The 25284-nt window shown below is 42.4% G+C and overlaps 1 protein-coding gene across 9 annotated transcripts in view; it reads right to left on the bottom strand.

Moving 5' to 3' along the window:
- The window catches only part of ST3GAL3 (ST3 beta-galactoside alpha-2,3-sialyltransferase 3), a 185931-nt gene extending 166480 nt beyond the window's left edge, over positions 1-19451 (bottom strand). Inside the window, exons 1-2 of one of the 9 annotated variants that reach the window (XR_014157370.1) lie at positions 8083-8271; positions 1809-1953 (exon numbers count right to left, since the gene is read on the bottom strand). Coding sequence is in view for 7 of the 9 variants with exons in the window: in XM_081865550.1 (XP_081721676.1) it covers positions 1809-1929 (121 nt within the window). In the remaining 2 variants the exon portion in view is untranslated. Of the gene's footprint in view, positions 1-1808; positions 1954-8082; positions 8272-19226 lie in introns of those variants that run through there. The other 8 variants (XM_081865550.1, XM_081865551.1, XM_081865553.1 and 5 more) reach the window with 8 other exon arrangements.
- Positions 19452-25284: the final 5833 nt, after the last annotated feature.

Genomic DNA, 25284 nt, shown 5'->3' with positions numbered 1-25284 from the left:
GTAGTAGATGGTTATATACAGGAAGTTAAATATTTGCAACCATTACAACAATATACTTTACTGTTATCTTAACAACGAAATAAGTATGCCACAGTAATAAAGCCAATTGACAAACAAATATCAAGACACTACCACAACCCTTTCCTAAACACACAACACATTTTATTGCAAATATAATAAAAGCTCCTAAACTACATCAGATGCAAAGGTCAATTTAGGAGGGTTTGGGAGTGAATAATGTATTCACTTTAGGTACTCTGAAACACCCCAGTTAACTGTTTTGGTGCTGCCAGGAAACATGGTAATAGAAAACAACAAAGCAGGCCACAATTAGGTAACTGCCAGGCTATGGGTCAAATACAGCCCATGGTACCTCCCCATCAGGCCTGCAGCCTCCCCTCAATTCCCAGCACCGCAAACCTCCCTTTGAAACCAGCAAATATTTTTCCAAGCCTAAATGTGGTACACAGGGCCATATGGGGGAATCAAATGTGGGAAGTGAAGGGTTAACATTTATAGCTGAAAAAGCCCCCCATGCCACCTTCAGACTTGGATAAAAATCCCTCCCATTGACTCCAAGCCTGATTCTAGCAAGTAGGTTTGGATGTGTCCATGTGTACGTGTTTACCACCATCACCAGAATATGTGGTTGTGTCTAACCACCACCACTGTTTGCATGCAGCAGCTGACAGCATTCCACCACAGCCAAAAAAGTTTCTCCACCCCTGCAGCAGGATGTGCAAAACCCATCACCCCAGATTTATCTTAAATTGCCTTGCTCTTCCCTGTCACACTGAACACTGCCTTTCACACTGAACACACCATGGTAGCTTGCTCATATAGTAACCAAGCTGCAAAAAACTAAAATGAATATCCAATAACATGCATATAGCAGGAAGACTTATGTGGAAGAGAAGCAGGGAACTTGTAGTTTCACCCTGTCAAAAGATGTTTAAAATGTCAGGAAGGAGCCAATAAGAGATAGAAAGGAGAAGTGTGCCCAAACTAAGGAGAACCCCAGATTATCCTTCATAATTTGCACACCATCAATTGCATCATGGATTGAACCAAATAATAATGAAAGCAACAACATTTGGATTGCTTTTTTTGTTTAATAAAGCACTGGAGAAACAAATCATCTTCAGCTATTTAAATAAGAACCAACTAGAATTGGTTCCACCTGAGTAACCAAAGCCCAAATACACCAGTAAGCAAGGTGTTGAAGTTGCATCTCACTCTGTGCAAATACCAGCACAATGACTGCATTTTGTATATGTGTTGGATTCTTCATTCAGTTGTGTCCTGGTATGTACTGGACACAATGAAAACATACAGATCCGTTGCAGAACCAGGACAAAACCATCCCCCAAAATGAATGCCTTTACCAGTAAGTCATATCTAATGGAGGATAAAGAAAATAAATGGAAACAACATGCTTCTGCTTGTATAAAAGATAAAGAAATAAAGAGCCATCACCACCACCGTAATAACAATAGTAATAAATCTTCACACAAGTCTCAGTGGCTCACCCAACAGTAGTAACATAAATAACTATCACATCTATAGACAAAATACCTATGTAAATGCAACAGGAATCTACAGTTCATTTTATAATTTTCCAATTAATTGATCTAGGGAATAACAACATTAAGAGGAAGATACATTTGATCTCTACAGCACAGGAAAGGATCAAACAATTGTTTGGACATGTTCTAGGCTGCTCCACAGCAGGCAGACCTGAAATCTATGAAAGATTACTTAGCCATACATCTATGGAGGCTCTTAAATGGCCTGAGCAACATACTTACTTGAATCCTCCCATTGAAGAAGATGCAGTTTCCAAGCTGAATAATAGAGAAAGCCCAGCACCAGAAAGAGACAGAGGGCTAGTAGCAGGTTACGCATGTACACCAGCAGTCCCATCTTCATATAGGGTTGTCTCTTTTATAATACCTGGGGGAAAGAAACCAGTTTGAGCCTTGCATTTTCTAGTTTGTTTGCTGAACCCTCTGCAACCTAATACACACAGACATAAAATATCAAGCAGCACATCTGTTCCCTTCCTAACATGCATATTATGTAGGCACTCTTATCAGCAACAGCAACATCACAATTTTATGTCTCTTGCATGGAATTAAGTTCCATTTAAATGAACCTGATACATTTCTGAGTAACGGTCTGTGAAAAAACAGCTAACAACAGGAAAAAATTCTGAGTAACTGTCTGTATGCGAGAAATAAATAAATAAATCAGGGGTTGCTCCTCCAAGCATTGGTCTATAAATGCTATTCTTAGATGCTATCAGAGTCCATAGGAAGCCAACTCATTCCTAGATCACTATGTTTAGAAAATCCACTGCTCTATAACACATGACCTCAATTATAAAAACTCAGAACAAGCTATACTAAATAAATGGCATAAAATAATTAATTTAAATAGAATAAAATTAAAAATATTGAGTATATGAAATTATTTTCCCAAGAACTTGCTGGCTTTAATTCGCACAAATCTTAAAAGTACCATTTAGTAAAGGTAAAGGTACCCCTGCCCATACGGGCCAGTCTTGCCACACTCTAGGGTTGTGCGCACATCTCACTCTATAGGCCGGGAGCCAGCGCTGTCCGCAGACACTTCCAGGTCACGTGGCCAGAATGACAAGCTGCATCTGGCGAGCCAGCGCAGCACATGGAACACCCTTTACCTTCCCGCTGGTAGGCGGTCCCTATTTATCTACTTGCACCCGGAGGTGCTTTTGAACTGCTAGGTTGACAGACGCTGGGACCGAACGACGGGAGCGCACCCCACCGCGGGGATTCGAACCGCCGACCATGCGATCGGCAAGTCCTAGGCGCTGAGGTTTTACCCACAGCGCCACCCGCGTCCCGTAAAAGTACCATTTACATTCATTTAAACTTTCTAATAGCTATCTACCCTCAGTAATATAGCCCATGACTCTTTCAACACCATAATGCAATGCAATGCAATACAGGGTTATAGCAACATTTTCCCCAAAATAATACTTGATTCTGAGACAAAGCTTCTACACAGCCGAGAACCATTGGTATTTTAAGATTAAATGAGATGTATGTCCTTGGCTACAGCAGTCAATGTAGATGTGGCAGAGTAGATGCTAACAAGACCTGCATTTTCTACAACTGTCTAAAAAACTATGGGCATAATAGCAACTTGGCATATGCCTTAATTAGAATCTATCCCATACTGAAGCCAAAAATTTGGGAAATAATTGCTCATCTCTCAATAGTAATAAGAATAGTGATAATTCTAAATGGAAAAATACTAATCCGCTGTCCATAATCTGTACACATGAATGAGGAAAGCAAGGAATGAGAAGAGAGGACTCAAGGCCCGTGGCTTGTTCCCAGTCTTCCAAACCATGGTTTTGACTAACATTTTAATTCAACCAATGTAGCACCATATATTTCTTAAAGCCACTAGGTACTTGGTATCTTCATCATGTCAGATTTAGTTTCCATGTGGAAAAGAGATAAAATTAACCATCTCTCATAGAAGGTTTATTAACTTTGCATGTGCAAAGATTTTCTCAACAAGTGATGGACTCACGTTTAGTATATATTTATCAGATCACTTACAAAGCAAGAATGAGCAAACGATTTGGAAATTAAATGACAGAGCTCCTCTTGACTTTCAGCAACTAAAGAAAATAAGTACTGTACTAGCATACCAAGAACTGGCCATATACAGAAACTCTGAAAAAAAGAAACAGAAGCTGGCTTGAAGGCTAGTACAAACTTCAGTATTCTGCCAGCATTTGATGTCTGGCCACTATTTCCAATTATCTGATACCCTGTACATTTTCCAAATCCCATTTCAGGACACCTGCTTCAAACAGACTGCAAGAGACAAACACAAAGAACTTCCACCCACATTCCTCACATATAACATTACAAGACATGAATGATGAATGCTGAAGGCCCCCTCAAGTAGTCCAGAGACCCCTGCCTATTTCAAAGCAGACCCCCTATGCTCCAGTATCCTATATGAATAATAGACCAGGAAAGCTCATGCCTTGAACACCTCTATGTACTGTATGCACCCCGCTGTTGCACTGCTTGTTCACTTCCTTCCCACCAGTTTGTTGTGAAGAGAAAGATGTTTCAGAAATCCCATCTGACAGCCAGCTGGAGCTCTAGAATCACATTTAGAAAAGTCAGGAAGAAATCTAACAGCCTCCTCTGTAACTGTAACATTCAGGAGGAGGGGTGGAGCTTAAACTTCAACAGTGGCATTGCTCAAAGAGAGTCCTGCATCTTCTAATTATAAGGCAAATTCAGCATTTAATAACAAAGGGCAGAGTTGCTTAAGGCAAGAACATTCAATTCTGATTGCTAGAGCTCTTCCAATAAAAATCTCCCCGGAGCAGTAACCAAAGTATTGTATGCTACCAAAACTGGCACAAACAAATGTGTTATTCTTCACATTATTGCACCACAAAATTTACTAGTGGGTTTAAACAAAAATTAGATATATGATTCAAAAATTATTCTCTTTGTTTCCTTGACCATTCAGCTGAAAAAGAAAATGCCACTACATAAAATAAAACACAAAACAGACCAATCTGAAATGGAGTGAAATCCTATATTTGAAATCTTATACTCAGAACTAACCCTCAGTACGTTCAATGAGACTGATTCCAAGATAAATGTGTATAGGACTTCAGCCTAAAGCTGATTGAAACATTACACCAAACCATGGTTTGGCATTACATCCAGACCTGGGCTTTCCATAGGCATCTGGCTGGTCATTATGCAAACAGAATGCAGTAGTGGCCCGTGAACAGAGCACATCACCTGCACTTAATGAAGGGAGGAGGGGCAAAGTGCAGGAAGCTTGGCACTGTGCTATGCAGGAAAGTCAAAGTCTTGGCCTCTTCCAATATACAGCAGAAAAAGGCCTGCTTCACAGAAACAAGTTCCAGCTGACTAGAGCACATTTCTTGCATAACTATTTCGTCTGGATTAGGAAAAGTTACTCACATCTCTTTGAAGAAGAAGAAGAAGAAGAAGAAGAGTAGTAGTAGTAGTTTGGATTTGATATCCCACTTTTATCACTACCCGAAGGTGTCTCAAAGCGGCTAACATTCTCCTTTCCCTTCCTCCCCCACAACAAACACTCTGTGAGGTGAGTGGGGCTGAGAGACTTCAGAGAAGTGTGACTGGCCCAAGGTCACCCAGCAGCTGCATGTGGAGGAGCAGAGACGCAAACCCGGGTCCCCAGATTATGAGACTACCGCTCTTAACCACACTACACCACACTGGCTCTCCATTAATACACCACACTTTGCTCCATTAATACTAAATTTCTAGGCACACTTAGGGAATAATCCACATTATAGGACTTACTTCCAAGTAAAGATACATATGAGTGAGTTGTAAGAGTGACTCATGTTCTCACCATCCTTGTTTTGATATTACTAGCAAAATTGTGTCAGGCTGAAGGACTCACACACATGAGCTTTAGCCCATAATAAATGCTCTACCCCTTGAGAGTAGAAAAGCTAATACATGATCAAAACAAATTCCTTAAAGGAATGATGAAAGTATCTTGAGATTTAGACTTACCCTCATCACACAAAAGCACCAAGGAGAACAATAATAAAGTTGGAAGAAATTTATTCAAAACTTTTTTTAAATATAGCTGTAAGTCCAGGCCTCTTAAGTTGAACTCAAGGCCATCTCTTTTGTCTGTTCTGACTGGTTTGGGCACTGCTCTTAGCATTAAAGCACAAAGGTCAATATTGGGACTAGTCCAATGTAACTTGTTTTTTAAAAATGGCCTGAAATCACAACAGTAAAATAGTCAAATATACAACTGTCACCAAATCTTTAACAAAATCCCACACAAATTGTGAAGAGCTCCATGAAGATCTCTACTAGACTAGATAAAATAATTGTTGAAGAGATTCAACTAAAGATCAATGTTATGTACAGTGGGACAAACAACAACCCAGCAAATGCACACTGATGGAATCCCACTTCTGACCTCTTGATTACCTCATCTCATTGCCTGGTAAGTTCCCATACTAAATGTATGCATAAGTCAAGCTGCAATCCTACACATACTTTCCTGAGAGAAATTCCAATTGAACTCAATAGAATATGCTTCCGAGTACACATGCATAGACTTGCCTTTTTCACACTCAGAGAAAGTGCACTAGATTTGCACTGGTACAGAGATGTAAACTTTAACTGTTTTGCACACCCTAAGAACTATTTTCTGTACCACATCTCAACAAGCAAGTTATAATTACATGGAGTACATGTGTGACCATTTTTTTAATAATAACCATAGAATGCATTTCATAAATCTAACAAGTATACATGTGAACATGTAGATAGACAGATTCTTCTCCCCGCCACACATACATATACATTTTTCTGGGTCTTCAGACCTTTACTCTAACAGGATTGCAAAACAGGGAATGCATGGGTTTATTTATAAAATTAAAATATTTATATGTCAAATTTCCATTTGACAACTCCCAAGAAACCTTCTAACAATAATAAAACTATAATAATTTAGATGGTGGCAGAAGAGGGACTCTGTATCTGGACAGTCTCAAATACAAGAAAGAATTCCTTCTGGTGCTCAGGTCTCAAGCCATTTGGGATTTTAAAGGTAACCACCAGCACTTTAGTTTCAAGTTATAGAAGGTTCGCTGACCATAGGTTTTTAGATCAAATTCCTTCCTGAAAGGAAAGTTTTTCATTCATCTCCTTCTGTTCTCAGGAATTATTCTTTAGGATAAGTGTTCACATTAAATGTTTCTCCATTTTCTTACAAAAATCCCAAAACCTCCCTGCACATTTAAACTAGTACATTAAGTAAAATGTTCAAGTACTTCAGAGAACACTAGACTCCTAATCAGGAATGGAACAGATTTCCTAAATACCTTTGGTCAGTGAGTACTCTGGTCAGGTGTTATTGATTTCTCTTATCAGCAAATTCTCCAGCTACTTTCTACATAAATATTGCCAATGCAACATATGGCAGGATCCAAAGGGTTCATTTTTTAAAGGAGCTCTGTCGTTAGCCTACAAAGGTTATAAAGGTAGTTTTGGCAAATGGAGATGCATTTCTGAATAGAGCCCTTCAAGGTTTCCTCTGCATTCTAACTAAAAAAGGCTTGTGTTACAGTTACAGTCAGCGTTTTGTTGACCTTTCCCTTTGGGTCACTGAATGAATAATGCAGTTGGAGAATTTATTTGGAAATTAACTAGCATGTGAACAGTCACATGGGTGAACAGTTAACCCATAAAGTGCAATCACATATGAAATAACCATAAGGCGAAAAAATAGGCACACCCCAGATTTAATCATCATTCTTGCTTTTTTCTTCCTCCCTCATGACCTCTCATCTTCCATTCACTGCTACACAGAAAATGTTGGCACAGAGGAACACATATTAGCTGGCGAGATACAATCGCCTTTCTGGGAAGAGTCCTGAGGTAACACTCAAAGACCGATTGTCTCCCTACCGAGCCCAGTCGTGTGATCATCCACCCATACAAGTACTAGATCCCATTCAGGAGCTAAAACCAAGACAGGAAGATTCTGAAATCGCAGTACAGTGCTCGGTGGGTGACCCAAAGGGAGTTGCTTAGATGGCGAGCCTGAGGCTGTATGTTTGATGGGAAGGGGAAAGATGGGAGGCGAGGCGCTCCTCTGGTGAAAAAAGGAGGTTCTGGCCACACATGGGATGTACTTTAATGGGTCTTCTTTTGAGAGTGAGAAAGGAAGCAAGAGAGGAAATCCCTGAAGTCTCATGGGATCCCTCATTTCCTCACTCTCAAGAGAAGATTCCTGGCAAGGCAGGGTCCACGTGAGGTGGTGGAGGAGGAGGAAGAAAAAGAGGAGCAGGACGGGAGGGACGTAAATAAGAAAAAATCACTGCGGGGCGAGAGGTTGACCTGGGCAAAGAAAACACATTGGATGCAGAACTGAAGCACTCGCTCGCTCGCTCGCTTCTTCCTCCTCCTCCTCCTGCACCACCACCACTACCCCAGAACGGATACCGCCTCCCTCCGCCTCCCATCTCCTCACCAGAGCATCAGGGGGATCCCGGCCGCCCTTCCTCCGGGTTCGGGTTCTGGCTGCCCCGCCGCCCGCCATGCCGGGCCGGGCAGCGGCGGCAGTACTAGCCGGCCTCAGGGGCAGGAGGGGGGGGCGTCGGTCACCAATCGCACAACAAGGCGGGACTTCCGATGGCCAATGGAGAAAGGCGAGGGGCATTCTCCACAAAGCGCTCAGCGACTGCGGGAGCGCGGGGGGCTCCCTGCCGCCCAATCAGAGGCAAGGAGGGTCCTCCACTCAAGCGTACCAAAGACGGAGGCCCTCAGCTGTCCAATCATGTGACGCGAGGAGCGGAGGGGGGCGAGGGCCGTCCAATCAGTGGGGCCGCATCCTTTTATTTTCCCTCTCCGGTTCTCCCCGCTCCCCCCTTTAACTCTAGGCGGGGCGTTAGATATCCTCTGTAGCCAATTGAGGAATAGCGTGGGAGGACCAGCGTCCTCTGCAGAGATTAGGAAGGGTCGGGGGGCAGAATAATAAAGGTATGGACTGGAATCCCAGACACTGGGAAAGAGGGAAGGGAAGGAAGTCAGGAAGGGAGGAGAAGGGACCAGTCGTAGCACATCCTACCTATTGTAGGCTGATTGAGACGCTAGCCGCTAGGAGGAAAAATTCTCGTCCGAATGCGGCAATGCGTGTAGGCTTGTGCAAAATGCCAATGGCATCCGTGGGTGACCGGGGCCAGATAAAGCTTTTGCGAAGAGCACATCGCTGCTTGCAGGCAGCCTCGCTTCCCCACCCAACCCAAAGGTGGGTACCGTGGAAAAGTTAACTCGCCTTTGACCGGGGGGATGGGGGTAGGGAGGCGGGCAAAGGGTTGACAATCCCACAGGCACCGAGAGGCTGTCCTGGGAAGCTGAAGCGCAGCATGTTGGGGTCAGGGCACGCTTCCCTTCCCCACCGCTCAATGGAAATTTTCCCTGGGATTCCCCGTAATCCCCACATGACATGCTAAAGGGAGCGGGTGGTTAGTCTTGTTTGTACCTGATCCTGTGCGGCAAAGCAACAGCTGCGGCTCCCCCAGCTAAAGCAAGAGTAGGAGAGGGTTAAGGAGGCGGCAAGGCATGCCAGCGGAACTTCCGTCCTGCAAAATGCTAGTTTGGGTCCTCTCGAGGGGTGGGGTGGGGTGGGGTGGGGAAGCTGTAGGGCAGAGCCTAAATATACAAAATGGAGCTGTAGAAGGGTAGGGGAAAATGTCTTTCAAGACATCTCTTCCTGGGGCTTGGATGTATTCTCTTCCTAAAACGATAAATAACCTTATGCTCTGCTGCCAACTGCAGGTATCCTGCAAAATAAGGGCTGTTTTGGACGTGGCCTGTAAGTCCCTTAATAAACACAGAGAAACAGCAGCAGCAGCAGCCTGATTGAAAAAGTAGAATTGTGGTGCAATGAGGAGAACAAAGGTGACCCCAAAGATAGATAATAAAAGTAAGATTCTCCGTAGGGAGGGAGACAAACTACTTACCTGCATCTCAGCAAAATGAGATCCCTAAAAAGCTGAGACAAATAAAAATAATAGCTAGAAAGCAAATGCGGGAATTTCCAAATAGATTAGGGTTTGAGGAGAAATGTAGGCTAGCAGGTGTAAATGTGGGGCAGCAGATTGGAGCCAATGGCTTCCTAAAGGATTCAAACATCCTGTTGAATGAGTAGTGCAAAATAACACAGAAGTTAGCAATCCATTAATGGGGCATAGTTTAGTGTAGATCTTATGCTTTGAATGCTGAAGGTTCAATCACTGGTGTCTATTTAAAAACGCAGGTAACAGGACTGAGAAAGGCTACTACTTGAAATCCTGCAAGAGCTCCTGCCTGTCAGATAGACCATATTCTATCTACTCAATGAACTGCCATGGTTACTTGATCTCTCAGTTTGAAAAGTTTTCCTCTAGTTAGGGATTTTCCAGCACTTCATATTTAGCTAGATTCATGCTACCTTTATAAGACTTTGTTAAGCCAAATAATCTCACACTTAATGCTTCTTTCTGCAGCAGTGCTTGCTTTCTACCAGTTTACTCCTGATGTCAATAAAAAAGCAACTATAGCAAACCAACACCACTCGGTTTTGCATCATGTTCATCACCTGCTGTGAACAGGCAAGCAGCATTATCCTATTATTTCTAAAGCACCTATATAAACTATTTGTATATAAAACAAAATGAAAAGATGCAGGCTTACAATTCTAAGACAAGACATATAAAGGAAAAAGATTCGTGACGGGAAATGATAAAGGTGTGAGATCAGTTAAAGAAAATTGGTGAAGTTTTAATTGGACATCTAAATACACCAACAGTTGAGTGGAATAGGTAAAGGGGTAAAGCACAACAAAAAGAAGAGAACAACCAAGAAAAAATGGTACAGTTGGGAAATGGAGGAACCAAAAAAAGCAAGAAAGGGAAGAGAAGGGGATGAACGGCTACATGAGTAGGACAGAGATAATTAAACTTTTGAAATTCAATAGATAACATTTAAATAGAAAGCAATAAGAAGTCAAGTTTAAATTAAGAATTAAATTATAGCAACAAGTGGAATAGATTAAATGAGCTGAATAATTTGAGAACTAAGAAAGGGGTGAGTGAACAGATAGCACTGAGCAACAGAGCATTGCATTAATCAGTTTTTGAAATTTATAAGAGTGAACATGCACTCTATTCTCTGATAAACAACTGGTCTTCAACATAGGTTAGCTTGTACATCAGTTTACATGCTTTGTGGAATCCTGTGGAATCTTTGCGCAACCTGGAAAGGAATGCATATTTGTATAACTACTATTGCAACTCAAAACAGTTGCATATGTTACGCAGTATACAAATTCTGTTTGTTAAATAAATAGATATTATGCTGTCAGGAATTACCCCTTGCTTCCAATTGGAATGAATAGTTTCCTTGGAGTGAAAACATGTTCCCTGGAAATTTGCTAGGACTGAATCACCTAGATATGTTTATTTGCTGAAGTATATAACGTTTAAAAAGAATTTACCCAGCTTTTCAATAAAACAACCAAATGGCTTATAATAACACACACACACATACAATTTGATATAGAAGTCATACCAAAAAAAACCAATAAAATGGAAGTACTTATACGTCAATTATAGTAACAATCTAAAAGCAGCAGACCATAGCAAGTTATTAAAATAGCAGACCATGTGTTGAAAGCCAGCTGATTTTTGAAAAAGGCTTTAGTTGGTGTCTAAAAATAGAAAAAGGGAGCATGGCAGATTACCCCCCCCCCCTCCGGGAGTTTATTTCACAAATATGGTGTCTTCACTACAAAGGCCCAGCCCATAAAAATTCGTGTGAGAGTAGCCACTTTCTATGATATTCTCATCCTATATCTTTCAGAGCATTAAAGTTTAATGTTGTCACTTTAAATTTCTCAGCTTTCTTCCTTACACTCTTCCTTCGCTTTTCTTACATATTTCTTACATATTGTTGGTGTTACTTAGCATTCACAGAGTTTCCTTCAAAATATTTCTATTACTTAAGCACCACCTCTTTTTCGGCTTAGTTATTAAAGATTGACAGCATTGAGTTGAGTCCAACAATTGTTCCTTCACTGTTAAGAGTCTGCTGTGTGTGTTTTTCTAAGCTAGTGCCTTGCATTTGTTTTGGTTTAAATTAGAATTGTTCCAAGTGCTCTTTTTTAGTTTTATACTGTACGGTTGTGCTTTGGACATAATGTAAGACGCAAACATCTCAGTTTTAGGTTCAGTGTGACACTGAAACTGTGGAGACTGCCATCTCCTCATTAAACATTGACATGTAAGCAGCTGACCTGAATTTTTTGATGATCTTTATGTAGTCAGTCTGCGCTCTTTGTGTCAGTTGTTGAGTTAACCATGCTTTTGTGATTAAGTAGATTATCCATTACAAGTAGGTCTTTCACAATTTCATTTTAGATCCACAACTCCCTTGAGAGATAAGAGTGTCCCCTTCATTAAATAGTTTCCACCAGCAACTAAAAGCATTTTCATTTGCTAATATTTCTGCTGGGCTCTTTTGAATACGCTAGTATATTTATTATATTTCAACCTTGCTTCTATACTGGTTTTTAAAAGATTGTCACTGTTAGCAGCATTCACCACATGTTATTTTCCAAATAAACGAAAGGCCATTCAACATATTAAATAATAATACAAGAACACTCTGAACTAAATCCAATACAGCAAACCACAAGTCAACAAATCCCAACAGTCAATAAACAGACATAACCTAAGCCGTTACAAAAGCTTTTTAATAAGCCAAAATCCCTATAACAAAATCATGACTTCACCAGACACTTGAAATAAAACAGTGAAGGAGCTTAACATTTCTCTCTTGGCAGGACATTGGGTGCTACATGGGGAAAAGCCCTAAGCCTAACTGACACTACCTTCACCTCATTAGGCTGTAGGACCTGCAGCAGAGTCTCAGATGATGATTGCAATTTGTGGAGCAGAGAAGCCTGCTGAAAAAGCTAGTCCATGAGATACCTACGTCCCAATCCATTGAAAGCTTTGTGGCTAATACCAATATCCTGAATTGAACCTGGAAACTAATCAGCAGTCAGTGCAAATCACACATGCTTGACATGATAAAATCAAATTGCTGGGCACCATCAGCATGTGTCTGGAGAAGTGTCTAAGAAATTTAATACATAAATGGAACACAATCCAGCCTAAAAGAAGCATATACAAAGTTTACTTGATATTAGAATGAGAGAAATCTGCTGTTTAAATCAGGCATTAAAGTCTTTAACATAGGCTGGAAAGTGCCCATAGAAATCATGCTTCCCGATTGCTTCCCAAAGGAAGGGGGTCCAGTGAATCATCTGGTCCAACTTTTGCCCTAGACCAGGATATTCTATACCTAATGCATTACCATTAAAGCATTAACTGAAGATTACTTAGCCGATACCTCCAATGTTCCCTCATCAGGTTTCTTACAGTTAGAAAGTCAATCCTAATGCTTCACATAAATTAACCCTTACATATTGCCCTCAGTTTTCTTTTCTGGACTAAAAAAATGCATGATTTCTCCCACATTTCCTCAGATAATTTGCCTTCTGGATTCTTTGTCTCTCTTGTATCTCACTTCTAAATCCTTTCTAATGTCAGTTCAACGACTTGCAGTTGAATCTCCCATGAATGCTATGTGTCATTATTGCTTCTTGAGTCTTGGAGACAGCTGCTCTTTTAATACGTATGAATATAACATCAGCTTTTTATGACGCAACGTTAGGAATAAGGAAAACTGCCTTATACTGATTCAGATCATTCGTTATCCAGCTCAGTGTTGCCCAACATGGCTCTTCAAGGTTTCAGGTAAGAGTCTTTTCCAACCCTAACTGGAGATGCCAGGGATTGAACCTGGAACTTTCCACATTATTATTGTGTAGCAACGTTGATCCATAAAACTACAGGTCATATTTTTACTACAGATCAGTCATTATTTTGCACATGACAGAAGAAGACCAAGTGGACTTTGTTCAGCTTATGTTCAGCTTGGACTGATTGCCACCATTTAAAAAACCAATTGTATTTGGTATTTGCATATTTGTCATAAACACTTCAACATGTCCTCCTATCCCTGGCATATGAAGACTACTTCACTAGATGATAAAATGTCAGGTGTTGTGTTTCCCTATCAGAATTTTAAAAATAAGGACACAACAGAGGTGCCATCCCCTCCCCCCAATCATAATCATAAGCTATATGAAGAACTGGTGAAAATGAAGGGATTTGGATTTTCCTCTCAACTGTGTTAGCTCTGCCACCCTGCACTCAAGGAAATAATTCAATCCTCCAAGGATAATATGAACAGCATATAAGGCAGTCCTCAAAGCCGACAGAACTAACCAAGAAATTGGCTCTAGAAATTGCATTAGTTTCTAAAGCTGCCTGAGATAACATATGGAAAGAGACTTAATCCACTAAACTCTGTTTGGATTAAATGAAACATTTCAACATTTCCTACTACAACAAATGGAAGAGGGCTTTTGCTGCCAGCTTCCCATAGTCATCTGGTTGGCCACTGTGGGAGCAGAATGCTTGACAGTGGTCATCTGACTGAACAATCAGGGCTCTTCTCATGCTATTCATTTTTTTCCCCTTTTCAGGACATACCCAAGAGAGGAAGCAACATAACACCATTTCTTTTCACTCACAGCTCCACCTAAAGCATTCCAATGTATCATCAGTGCTCATCCTAGACAATGAGATACCCTTCTCATAGTGCTTGAGTAGAAGGTCTGTCCTTGCTTACAGATGGCTCCCTAATTTAAAACAGCTACTCTCACCAGCAACAATAGTCAACCAGACCCTGCAAGAATACTATCCCAGGACCATGATAATATCAGTTACAACATCAAGGTGTCATTTGTCCACTCCTTGTCTGATTTGTTATAGGCTGTCACCTGCTGGAAATGCCCTGTGGGGGGTGGGGTGGGAGTTAGACCCATTTCATGCTACCAAGTCTAACTAGGCCCAAATTTGTGAGAGGATAGGCATACTGTCCAACAGAACTAAGTACAAGACATTGAAATTAATAAAAGTAAACAAGATTTAGTGACAAAAGGTTTTGTTGAACCTAATTACTAATGAAATAAGATACTGGCAGCTGCTGGGTTGGTTTAACAGAGCTTAAACACCTTAACAAAGATACATGATTCGTAAAGCAATTCTTTAGGAGAGACCTAGTCCCTGTGAAATAATGTGATAAAGTAGCCATGTTGGTCTGACGCAGTCGAAATAAATTAAAAAAAATGTCCAGTAGTCCAGATCTGAAGAAGTGTGCATGCACACAAAAGCTTATACCTAGAACAAACTTAGTTGGTCTCTAAGGTGCTACTGGACAGTTTTTTATTTATTTCAGACCAACACGGCTACCCACCTGAATGTGATAAGGATTAGTATTATCCAGCACCTTCAACTGAAGTCCACTTTAAGCAGTTGGGGCAAGCTATCACTATGTACAAGGTACAGAAACAACAAGAATCCAGTCGCGGCTCATCACAACAATCCCTCATCACACCCCACGCTGAGCACAAAAAACTAAATGGCCTCGTCATGGCTGGATGCTGGAGGGTTCGACCACTCACCTCTTCTCCAGCCAACTGTGTTCACTCACAAACCACATGACCTCTGATATAGGCAATGACCTGCTTCTGACAAAAGGTGAGATTAGCAATTATCTAGGTAGTTAAGACAGACAGCGACAAGGTTCTCATTTGTTATTCAGCCTGTGTTTTGTCTCTCTGGAAACACAACTCCATGCTCTCAGGTGTCTTACCTGCTGGAAAGCCTCCACAACAAAATCAGATTTCCTGCCACAATGAATCTTGAGACAACTGAATCTTGAAACTGTGTACTCAAGATCAGTCTATGCAGGCAACCATCTAACTGCCACCTAGAAGATTAGGGCCATGATTACTGGGTGGTGTTTAGGGCTTTAATGTGTTGTTTCACATTAAATGGTATTTTCAAACAGATGTCAAGCTGGATGTCGCTAAGAGGACATAAAAACTAGGAAGTAATTAAGTTTGATTAAACAACGTTATAATGTCGTACAGCTTCTCTGGGATTTACTGATGCTTTCAAGAAGAGAGCACGTAAGAAAAACTCCAGGGTTTATTTGGCATGTGCAACTCTCCACTTCACCCTTTTCTCAGCAGGAATGTCCAGAACCAAGAAGAAAAAGAATTATCGCCTTATTATTACCCTGCATAAAAGGGGAGAAGGAAATGGCTGCCCAAATAGAGAAGGGAAGGAAAATGGGGCAGAAGAGGAGAAGTAGGATAGAATTATAGGGACTTAACTCGGGGGGAATCACCATTATCTGATCCCTTCCTTTTGCACACCTAAAGTTTATAAATTTAAATTCACCTCTTTTATTTATAAAAGATGGGCTTAAGTTGGTCATAATTCGCAACTCTGCTTAATCTTTTGAGTCTATACTCCCTGTTCTAGGAACATATTTTGTTCTTTCAAATTGTTAAGTGTTAAAACAATTGTCTCTTATAAGATCTTGTTCATTTATCTAGTACTTCTTTCTCTGAAAGCCTGCAATTGCTGTAATTGTGACGGGGTGATATGAGGGAGAAGTAGCAGTTGGAAAACAGCTCTGTTGTGTTTGCTTCTGAGTTGTACCCATCCCTGCTATTTCTCCTTGTTGAAACTAGTCAATTTGTGGGTTGCCTTGCCAATAGTCAGACAATAGCTTTGCACATTCAAAGGTTCATGCGCTGCTCACAGGACCAGCCCAGAGAGTGAAGTGGTTGTGTTAGGTGGCAGAGGTGTGTGTTTGTGTGGCTGCCACTCAGCTTGTTGTTGTTGTTGTTGTTTATTTCTACCCTGCCCATCTGGCTGGGTCTCCCCAGCCACTCTGGGTGGCTTCCAACAAAAGATTAAAATAAAATAGTATTATCTCTGTTGGAAGCAGAGTGCACCATGTATCCTGTCCTGTATCCCCTAACTAGCCTACTGCCCTCAAGCACAGTGGAGGACAATGTCCTGTTACCAGCACTGAAATAAGAGGGTGGGGAAGGTGCAGACGTGTCCTTTGGGCAGCCAGTTGTCTTAGGTGTGCTGTGTTTGTTATCCTTAGTACTTCACAGCACATACAATGGTGAAAAGGGCACACACTTTCCTGCTATCAGAGAACTTTGCTTCCCTAAGCAGCTCTCTTCTTCTTCCCTCTCCTCTAAATCCATGTCTTATATATATTCTACTAAGCAAATAATTATTTTAAATGAGACAAAATTCCTGTGTTTCTTAAAGCCAGGAAGTTATGATCAACAGAATAGATAAAGGCACGGTGATGAATCAATCAATGTGCAAATAGGTTCCATTAATTTTCTCATCATATCTTGTTGCTAACTTAGTCTATTCCAGGTGTCTCTCAGAAAAGCATCCCAGCAGGAGCCTTTTAACATAATGGAAGTAAGCAGAGGCTGCCCTGTGGGGATAAGCCGAGTCCCATAGTTGTAATTGTTAACAAAATGTTAGAGAGCTCAGGTGCAGCCCCAGGGAGTACCTATCCTTCTTCCTAACTAAGCTCAGTGAACTAAGTGGAAGAGGACGTTCTGCTGATACTCAACTCTCTGACTCAGACTATGGCCAGATTTACAAAAAGGCCAATAAATTAACAATGCATGCAGGACTCGCACCTCTTTGGGACACTGATCTAGCTCTTGGAATTCAGCAGCGATAATTCATCATCCATCATCCTCAGGAATCTATTGTGCTAAATGAGTGGCTGTAGCCTACCTCTAGTCAGCCTCTCACTAACTCCAGCTTTCATGTGTCTAATTTTTTACTAGTTGATTTTTCCTTGCCCCATCACCCTCTGCTTTGTGTGCTTGATTAAGAGAAGTTTGCCACACTTCAGTGATATTTGGATGGGTTCCAAGAAAGGTATCGCTCAGCTTTGGAGGTTTTTTTGGGTGTGCATCAGTAAACGAGGGGAATTAAGACTAAGAGAGCTGAGTGGGGGGTGCTCGTGTAATCTCACTGTATACAAGTTGTACAAGTGACAATAAAGTACCGTATTTCTCGTCCCATAGGACGCTCCGTCCCATAGGACGCACCTAGTTTTTTGGGGGGAAATAAAGGAAATTTTTCCCCCTTTATTTCCCCCCCAAAACCAGGTCGGGGAACAGCGGGATGGCAGCGCTGCGCCTCCTTGCTGTCCCACGAGCTTGTGGGGCTGGCCGATGTCTGTCCCGCGCTTGGGGCGCTCTGCTTCAGGGCGTCCTTCGCGCCAGGCTGCTATCCGCAGCGTGGAGAGCCCTGCGGGGAACTCCCACAGGGCTCCAACACGCTGCGGATGTCTGTCTGGCGGGCGGTGCGCTCTGCTTCAGGGCGCCCCTCGCGCCGGGAAGCAGGCTGCTATCCACGGCATAGACAGCCCTGCGGGACCTCCCGCAGGGCTGCCTAGGCTGCGGATGTGTTCCTGAAGCCTGGAGAGTGAGAGGGGTCGGTGCGCACCAACCCCTCTCGCTCTCCAAGCTTCAGCGAAAGCCTGCATTCGCCCCATAGGACGCACCCAGATTTCCCCTTCATTTTTGGAGGGGAAAAAGTGTGTCCTATAGGGCGAAAAATATGGTATTTCAATTTCAATCTGCCAGTGCCAAATCTCTGATCTGACTCAGCCCCAACCCCCACAGCTGTTTTGAAGTTAAAATATATTTATACCCCCACACATCTTACTTGGTTTCCCCAGCCACTCTGGGAAGCTTCTAACATACAGTATATATAAACATAAAAAAAACTTCCCTATAGAGGATTGCCTTCAGACAGCTTGGGGGGGTCAGATCATGTCATACCCTCCAACATTTCTCCAATGAAAATAGGGATATCCTAAGAAAAGTGGGACATTCCGGGATCAAATCAGAAACCAGGATGGCTTCTATAAATCAGGGACATCCCTGGGAAATAGCGACACTTGGAGGGTCTGAAATTATCTAACTTAAATCAGCTGATTAGAGAATAACTGTTAGAGCCTGTTGGAGATCAGAGAGATACCTGAAAAGAATGTATTAGAACTCTCTTGCTTCTATGATTGGCTGTTTGCTTGGAAACTTTCAGGATGCAATTGGCCAGATTTAGGCATGATATTGTCTCTCCTCTATATGATTGCACGAGTTCTTCCCACCCCACCCCCAGCTTCTTCCAAAAGCATTCATGCATTTTAAGAGTGCCAGCGCTTTCTAGGGTGGACTATTTCATGAAGTGCTCTTTGTGATAGAACCTGTGACATTTTTAGGAATTTGAAACATGTTCACAGATAAGCCATCTGAATAGTATATCATGTGCTGATCTCTCACAAGCAGCAGCCCTGGCATATTTTCTGCATTCATTCGGATTCATATCTGCAAATCTATTTCTATACACATCTAATCAGTTTGTTTTGCATTTGCTACCAGCTGTACAATACACCCAACACCACAGTGCACCATATCCAGCTCTGAATATTATAAAAACACAACCAGATCTTGAACAGTGGCTTTTTGACACTCCCCAAATCCCCTACAGTCAAGAGATATATTAATGGCAATGCTGTTCCTGCAGTGGAATCTCTCTTTTGCGGTCAGAGTTGCTTTTCAAATGAGAGTGCTCCCCCATCCCCAAATCCTACCTTGAATTGCTGAGCCCTGGCCTCACCTGGATTCCGAAGCATCTTCCTTAGCGACAGACTGCCAAAACTGCTTTGCCATTCTGAACTGCTGACTCTGAAAGGAGCTGATGGCTCAGGTTCCAAATTCTATGCTTGTTCACTAGCGGACCTAAAAATATCCCCGGGAGCAGGATGACTGAATTCATGCAACAGCATCTGTTATCCTGGCACCTCTTCAGAGAGTAAAAGCTGAACTGTCAGTCTGCAACAGAGTAATCAGCCCCCAAAAGAACCTCCTTTCTCTCCCACCCCTAGGGCAGGCGAATACTCCAGCATAGGCTGCATGCACCTGCTACAGGAGGGAAGAGTCTGTGGAGAGATTTGTCCTTCAGTATTGTTTTATTGTTTTTAATATTCAGTTGGAAGATGCCCAGAGTGGCTGGGGAAACCCAGCCAGATGAGCAGGGTATAAATAATAAATTATTATTATTATTATTATTATTATTATTATTATTAGTGGAGCAAGTCACTCAGACATGTTGCAAAAGGCAGGTTTTTGCCTAGAGTACACATGTACAAAGGTATAATGCATGTATAAATGTGTGGAGGTCAGCAACAGCAAAACATGTACCAGGCATATGAATTGTTTACATTGCTATCTGCAGAACGCCTGGTGGTGTTGTGTTATTGCCCCTTGGCAGGAAAGAGTATCTTTCAGGTGGAGGTGTTTGCCTATAGTACTGGATAGACTGTTGGTAGATAGCTGGTGACTCATGCAAAAGAAAGCCTTTGTCTTCACATCCCTTCACTTAGCACCGTGTCTCCTGGGCGCATGCTTCATGTTCCATAATGTTAAAGCACAGGGGGCCAAGCATTACGTCCATGTCTAATTAGCTGGTCCATCACTGCTATTACATTTTAGTCCTGGCTGCATGGATATTTGGGGAGGGAAACAGAGTGAGGAGGGGACAACACTGGGCAGTTGCCTAGCAACAGGAACGTCTCATTTTGGGCAGTGCACCTGCTTGGTCAGAAATGGCATGTGATGAAGTGCTTAGCAGCACACAAGACTTCTGACATCTCACACAAAAGACACAGGATGCTGCGGGGATGTCTAATGCAAAGGATTCTGTGACATCCTGCTATTTAGCACTGGAAGGTGTGCTAGTCAACCAGGAATAACACCAGGACAACTTTTGGCCTGGCCAGTACTGTGCCTGTAAGCTCAGACATTCTGCTTTCATCTGGCCACCACCTCTCCCCTGTGTTACATGGACAGGGGTTCAAGGGGCCTCTGGAGTGCTAAGGTCAGTTCATGCTGAGTGCCTGCTAGATTAAAAGTGGAACTATATGGTACCACATCAGACCTACCAAGCACCCTGCAGTGTGACATGATGCCCCACTGATGCAGGCAGCAAATCATGAACATCCCTACCTTGATTTATAAATCCACCCAGCCCATAATTTATCCAGCATTTTAGTTCTTATGGTACAGAATTTAATGGTATGGAATATTTGCAGCCTACACAATCAAAGTCATTCTTTTAGGATATTGGAGTTGATACAAATTCTGTCCCAGCACAGGAAGGCAAGGTCTGCATGGTTTCTTCTTCTTCAGCAGTTTCACTATTCCATCCACCACGATCTTGAGAAGTAGTCCTGGCAAAAGGCCTCACAAAAGGGTAGTGGGAGTGAGCATTCAATCTGCCAAGTACTCCTTCCCTAAGAGACATACAAGAAGGCTCACAGCTAATTAAATTGCTTTGTACTCCAATCTGCCTGCCTACGCTCCACCACTCCCCCCTCCCATACAGGCACAGAGCTCTGGCAGAGCAAGGTTGCTATGGGAGGATGCCCTCCGAGTCTTCAGGGCATTAATTGCTGGCAAGCAGCCTTCCCTGAGGTCTCCTGTGAATCACCACAATTCACAAGGAACAGCTTGCAAGTAAGCCCACTTCTTATTACATCCCTGAGCTGAGGCCAGACAGGTAACCCAAGAGTGTCTGCAAGCAGCAGAGCATTCATGGCATAGATTAGAAAGCAAATGAATGCTAACAGTTCCCCACAAACACTGTTTGCTGCTGAGGGACTCACTGGGCTCTGGGACTCTTTCATCAGCACACAACATATGAAGATACCTAGGGTGACTTCCTTTATTTATATACCACTTGCATGCCAAAATAGCTCCTGAATCCATTACTATCCACACTTTAGGGAAATGCAGTTTTATAAGTCTGCTTAACCCAAGGTAGCTGCCACACCAGCCAGTATTGTGTTGTGGTTAAAGAGTTGGACTAGGAACTGGGTTCAAATCTGCACTCAACCATGAAACTCACTGTGTGACCTTGGGCCAGTCGCTGCCTTCCGTTTATCCTGTTGTGAGGATTAAGTGAGGAGCGAGAGAACCATGTACGTCATCTTGAGATCTTTAAAGAAACAGGTGGGCTACAAATGCAATGACTAATAAATATTGTAAAGAATATATCCAAATAGCATAGCACAAGCTGTACTGAATCTTAGTGGGAGGCCAGAGTTACTAGGGTAGAAATCTTAAAATGAAGACATTCAGAGAAGGAAAAAACAAGACAAAACAAAAAACCAGGCATAGTATACAGAGAAAAATTCCCTTCCATGATGGAAATGGTTGTGGGGAGAAGGAAAAATGCTGCTGTGAGCATGGTCTCCATAGAGCTGCATTTCCCATTCCCCAATACTCCTGTTATGCTCCGCTAAGCCAAAGCAAAAGACAACACAGGGAGACACTGAAGCTCTTTACAAGTCCACAGAGCTAGAGCATCTTCCCTCTCTTCTGGGTGATGTGAGCACTGCTACACAGCACCCAACTAGTTTTATCACATCGGCATTTTGGTAAACAGTGGTTACCCTTTCTTCAACCTTGTTCAATGAAAACTTCATGCTTCCCCATCCATATATTATTTTCATTAGAGAGTAAGGGTAGTAGTTCTGGTGAAAGTCACACTGTGCTCCTTCTGGGGCAGTGTGTCTGCCTCTGGTCCTCATCCTGCACTCAGCCCTCACCTGTGCCTCCTAGAAGCTGTCAGCATGCGACAGCGGCCACACACACCAGGAACAGCTTCGACTGGCTGGCTGAACCAGGCGTGGGTAGCCAATGGGTCTCAAACCCAGTGTTGGACTTCCCCTGCATGTGAAGACAGGCTGCAACAGATTGAGTGGATGAGACCAATAGTACGTCCAGCGGTCAAAAAGGTGGTTTCTGCACATGCTGTAGATGGAAATATAAGGCAGGTGGGGCTTGTCAACCTGGGAAAGTAACCCATCTAGCAGAAGCAAAACTCTGATCCTATTCAGGACTACTTCACACACACACACACAGAGAGAGAGAGAGAGAGAGAGAGAGAAGAGAAAGAGAGAAAGAGAGAAAGAGAGAAAGAGAGAGAGAGAGAAAGAAAGAAAGAAAGAAAGAAAGAAAGAAAGAAAGAAAGAAAGAAATTGCATCCCCCACCTCAGCCCCAAGACCCATATGAAACCACAGGGCAGTTGTGTCTAGCTATGCTAGAAGCTATTAACAAATCCTGAGTACAGACTCTTGCTTTTTTAAAAAATTAAACCATTATTGGCTTTTTAAAAATGTTGATTTTTATTACATTGTGTGTTTCAGTTTGAACTCAAAAGGTAGGCTAATAAATTTATTAAAGCACCACAGAGCAGTTGACAAAAAAATATAGAGAGAGCATGCATGACAGGGAGGATTGGGAAAGCAGAATCTGTCTTTGATATTTGTATCTGGCCCCCAAATATTTGCACTTCAGCTCCTCATGCTGCATTGCCTCCAGTTAATTACTAGCAGCCCAGTGACCCATTTCCCAAACTGTCCACACTCACCAGTTTGAGGAATTTACTATTTATTTGCTTTTGTTGCAAACTGGCAGGTTATTTATTTCTATCCTGGCCTGCTCTGAGAGTATAGAGGACATTTAAAGGAGAGATTTGAAAACAATGGAAGTGAAAGAGCTGGGGCTTCTCCAGACCACTCCCCACATCCTGTTCTATGTCTGAGTGTCTACTAAGAAGAAACACCAAAGAGATGAGTGCAGTTTTAAAAGATCTCACCTCAACTGTAGTGAGCAGAGTTCTCTCCTTCCCAGCCCTGAGCTCCCCTTGCACCTCCTGTTGGCTTTTCCTCATACTTCTGTAGTACAAGCACAGAGAACTACTGTGCTTGCCTCAATCCAGCCCTGTCTGGGCCTCACACACAAGCTGAGAGGACAAGCCTGACCTTATGTTCATACCCTGAGCAAGTGGCAGGCAGATGCTGTCTTTATGTAGTGACAGCTCCTAGGCCTCCTGCCAGTTCTCGCTGTGTTCTACAAGGAGCAGAAAAGGCAGCCCCAGAGCAGGAATATACCCTGGGCAAGATGATAAAACCTTCCATCCTTGCAGCCCTCCTGTTTCTTTAATAATGTCTAGTAATGTCTGGTCATCGGCCCAGTCCCTGTGGAGATTTGGCATGAATGAGGCCAGAGAGGATAAAAACAAAGTGTAGGAAAGATTTATACATAGAAAGATTTAACACACCATACACCAGTTCTTAATTAGAAGAGGGAAGTCACTGATTCCACATAAGTCATGTGCCAAAAATGAGTTCTCTAGGACATACAGAAGATCTAGACTGCATTAGCAGCAGGTACTGCAACAGGTAAGCTTCGCCCCTAAACCTTTCTGAAAAATGGGTTGAATTTAATGTAGCTAGATCCATGGTATTTCAGCCAAGTGCTTCTGTGACAAACTCATCCCGAAGAGTGGAAGTCACTGGGAGAAGGCTTCAGGTGTAAACAACCCTTGCTCACACCTAAATCACCTAAATCATTTTCTCTCTGTGCTAGTTTTTAAAGGATTTTGGTTTTCTGCAATGACCTTCAATATGTGAAGAACATTTGTGCATCTTCCTCAAAATATGAGCTGGAGTGTTGCAAAACTAGCCAGACAAAGAAAAATTTTGGCTGTTCAACTCTCTCACATATTTCCATAGGAATCTTTTTTCAGAAGATTAGCAAATGGAACAGTAAGACAACTGGTGATGCAACAGCCGCTCAAAGTAAGTGAGAGTTCCTTAAGTTCTATCTCCACATGTGTAACTGAAGCAAAAAAGCCATAACCAGCCCTACAACTAGTGCACAATCCTCCACAACTCAATGAACCTTCCAGCACGTACTTTTCCTTCCCCTTTCACTTACCTTTCTAGTACCCCATTCAAACCATGGTTATAGGCACAGATGCAAAAGTTAGAAAGGTCTGCTGGCTTGCATTTCACTAATAAAAGCAGCCAGCAGCCAGCAAAGTTACCCAGAATCATTTCAAAGGAGAATCGTGGGTAAACCCTAGAGAACAGTATTGTTAGCAGCTACATCTCCCACACCTTTGAGACATTTCAATTACCGGTACTTGCAGCGAAGGGAGTGAATATGAATTTGGCAGATTTTGAAACAGCTCATCTCACATCTCAGTACATGCCAGCAGGACTGTGCAGAGTGGGGGGTGGGCAGCTCAGTACACTTGCCCTGGGCTTCAGAGGGGTAAGCTGAGTGGCTCTGCCATCTTATGTAACTGGACTGGCTGCTTTTTTTTGACTTTGTAACTTTTATTATATAACAAGACTTCTGCCCTGGGCCTCAGACAAGCTCTGCACGGGCCTGGAAGCCAAGGACGAGATTTGCCAAATTCAAATGGCTTGAAACTGAATTTGCCTGCCAATTCTCTCCCAAAGAAGCCACAAAAGCACAACCAAACCATCTTACCTTTGAGAAAGTTAAAGTTGTAACTAGTGGCAGAAAGGGCCAACTGTTTCTGCACTGGAAATGATGCACCAAAGTATGCTCACAAACATAATTTCCTGCTGGGCAACATGTATTCATAGTTTCCTCTGCTTTTCAAGGCAAATGCTCAATATTGTAATTTCCTGTTAAGGAAACCAACAGGGCCTCTTACATCTTTATCAAGGCCTCCCCAAGGCTTGCTGTCCTTTCCCCTTTTCAGAAAGTATTGTTGCTTTTCTTGGGAAGGGTGTAGTAAAGTTCCTTCCCAAATGTGTGTGTATGTT

The sequence above is a fragment of the Podarcis erhardii genome, assembly GCF_964252035.2.
Source record: "Podarcis erhardii genome assembly, chromosome: 6".
NCBI classification, from domain to species: Eukaryota; Metazoa; Chordata; class Lepidosauria; order Squamata; family Lacertidae; genus Podarcis; species Podarcis erhardii.
This window is presented reverse-complemented; position numbering and strand designations above follow the sequence as displayed.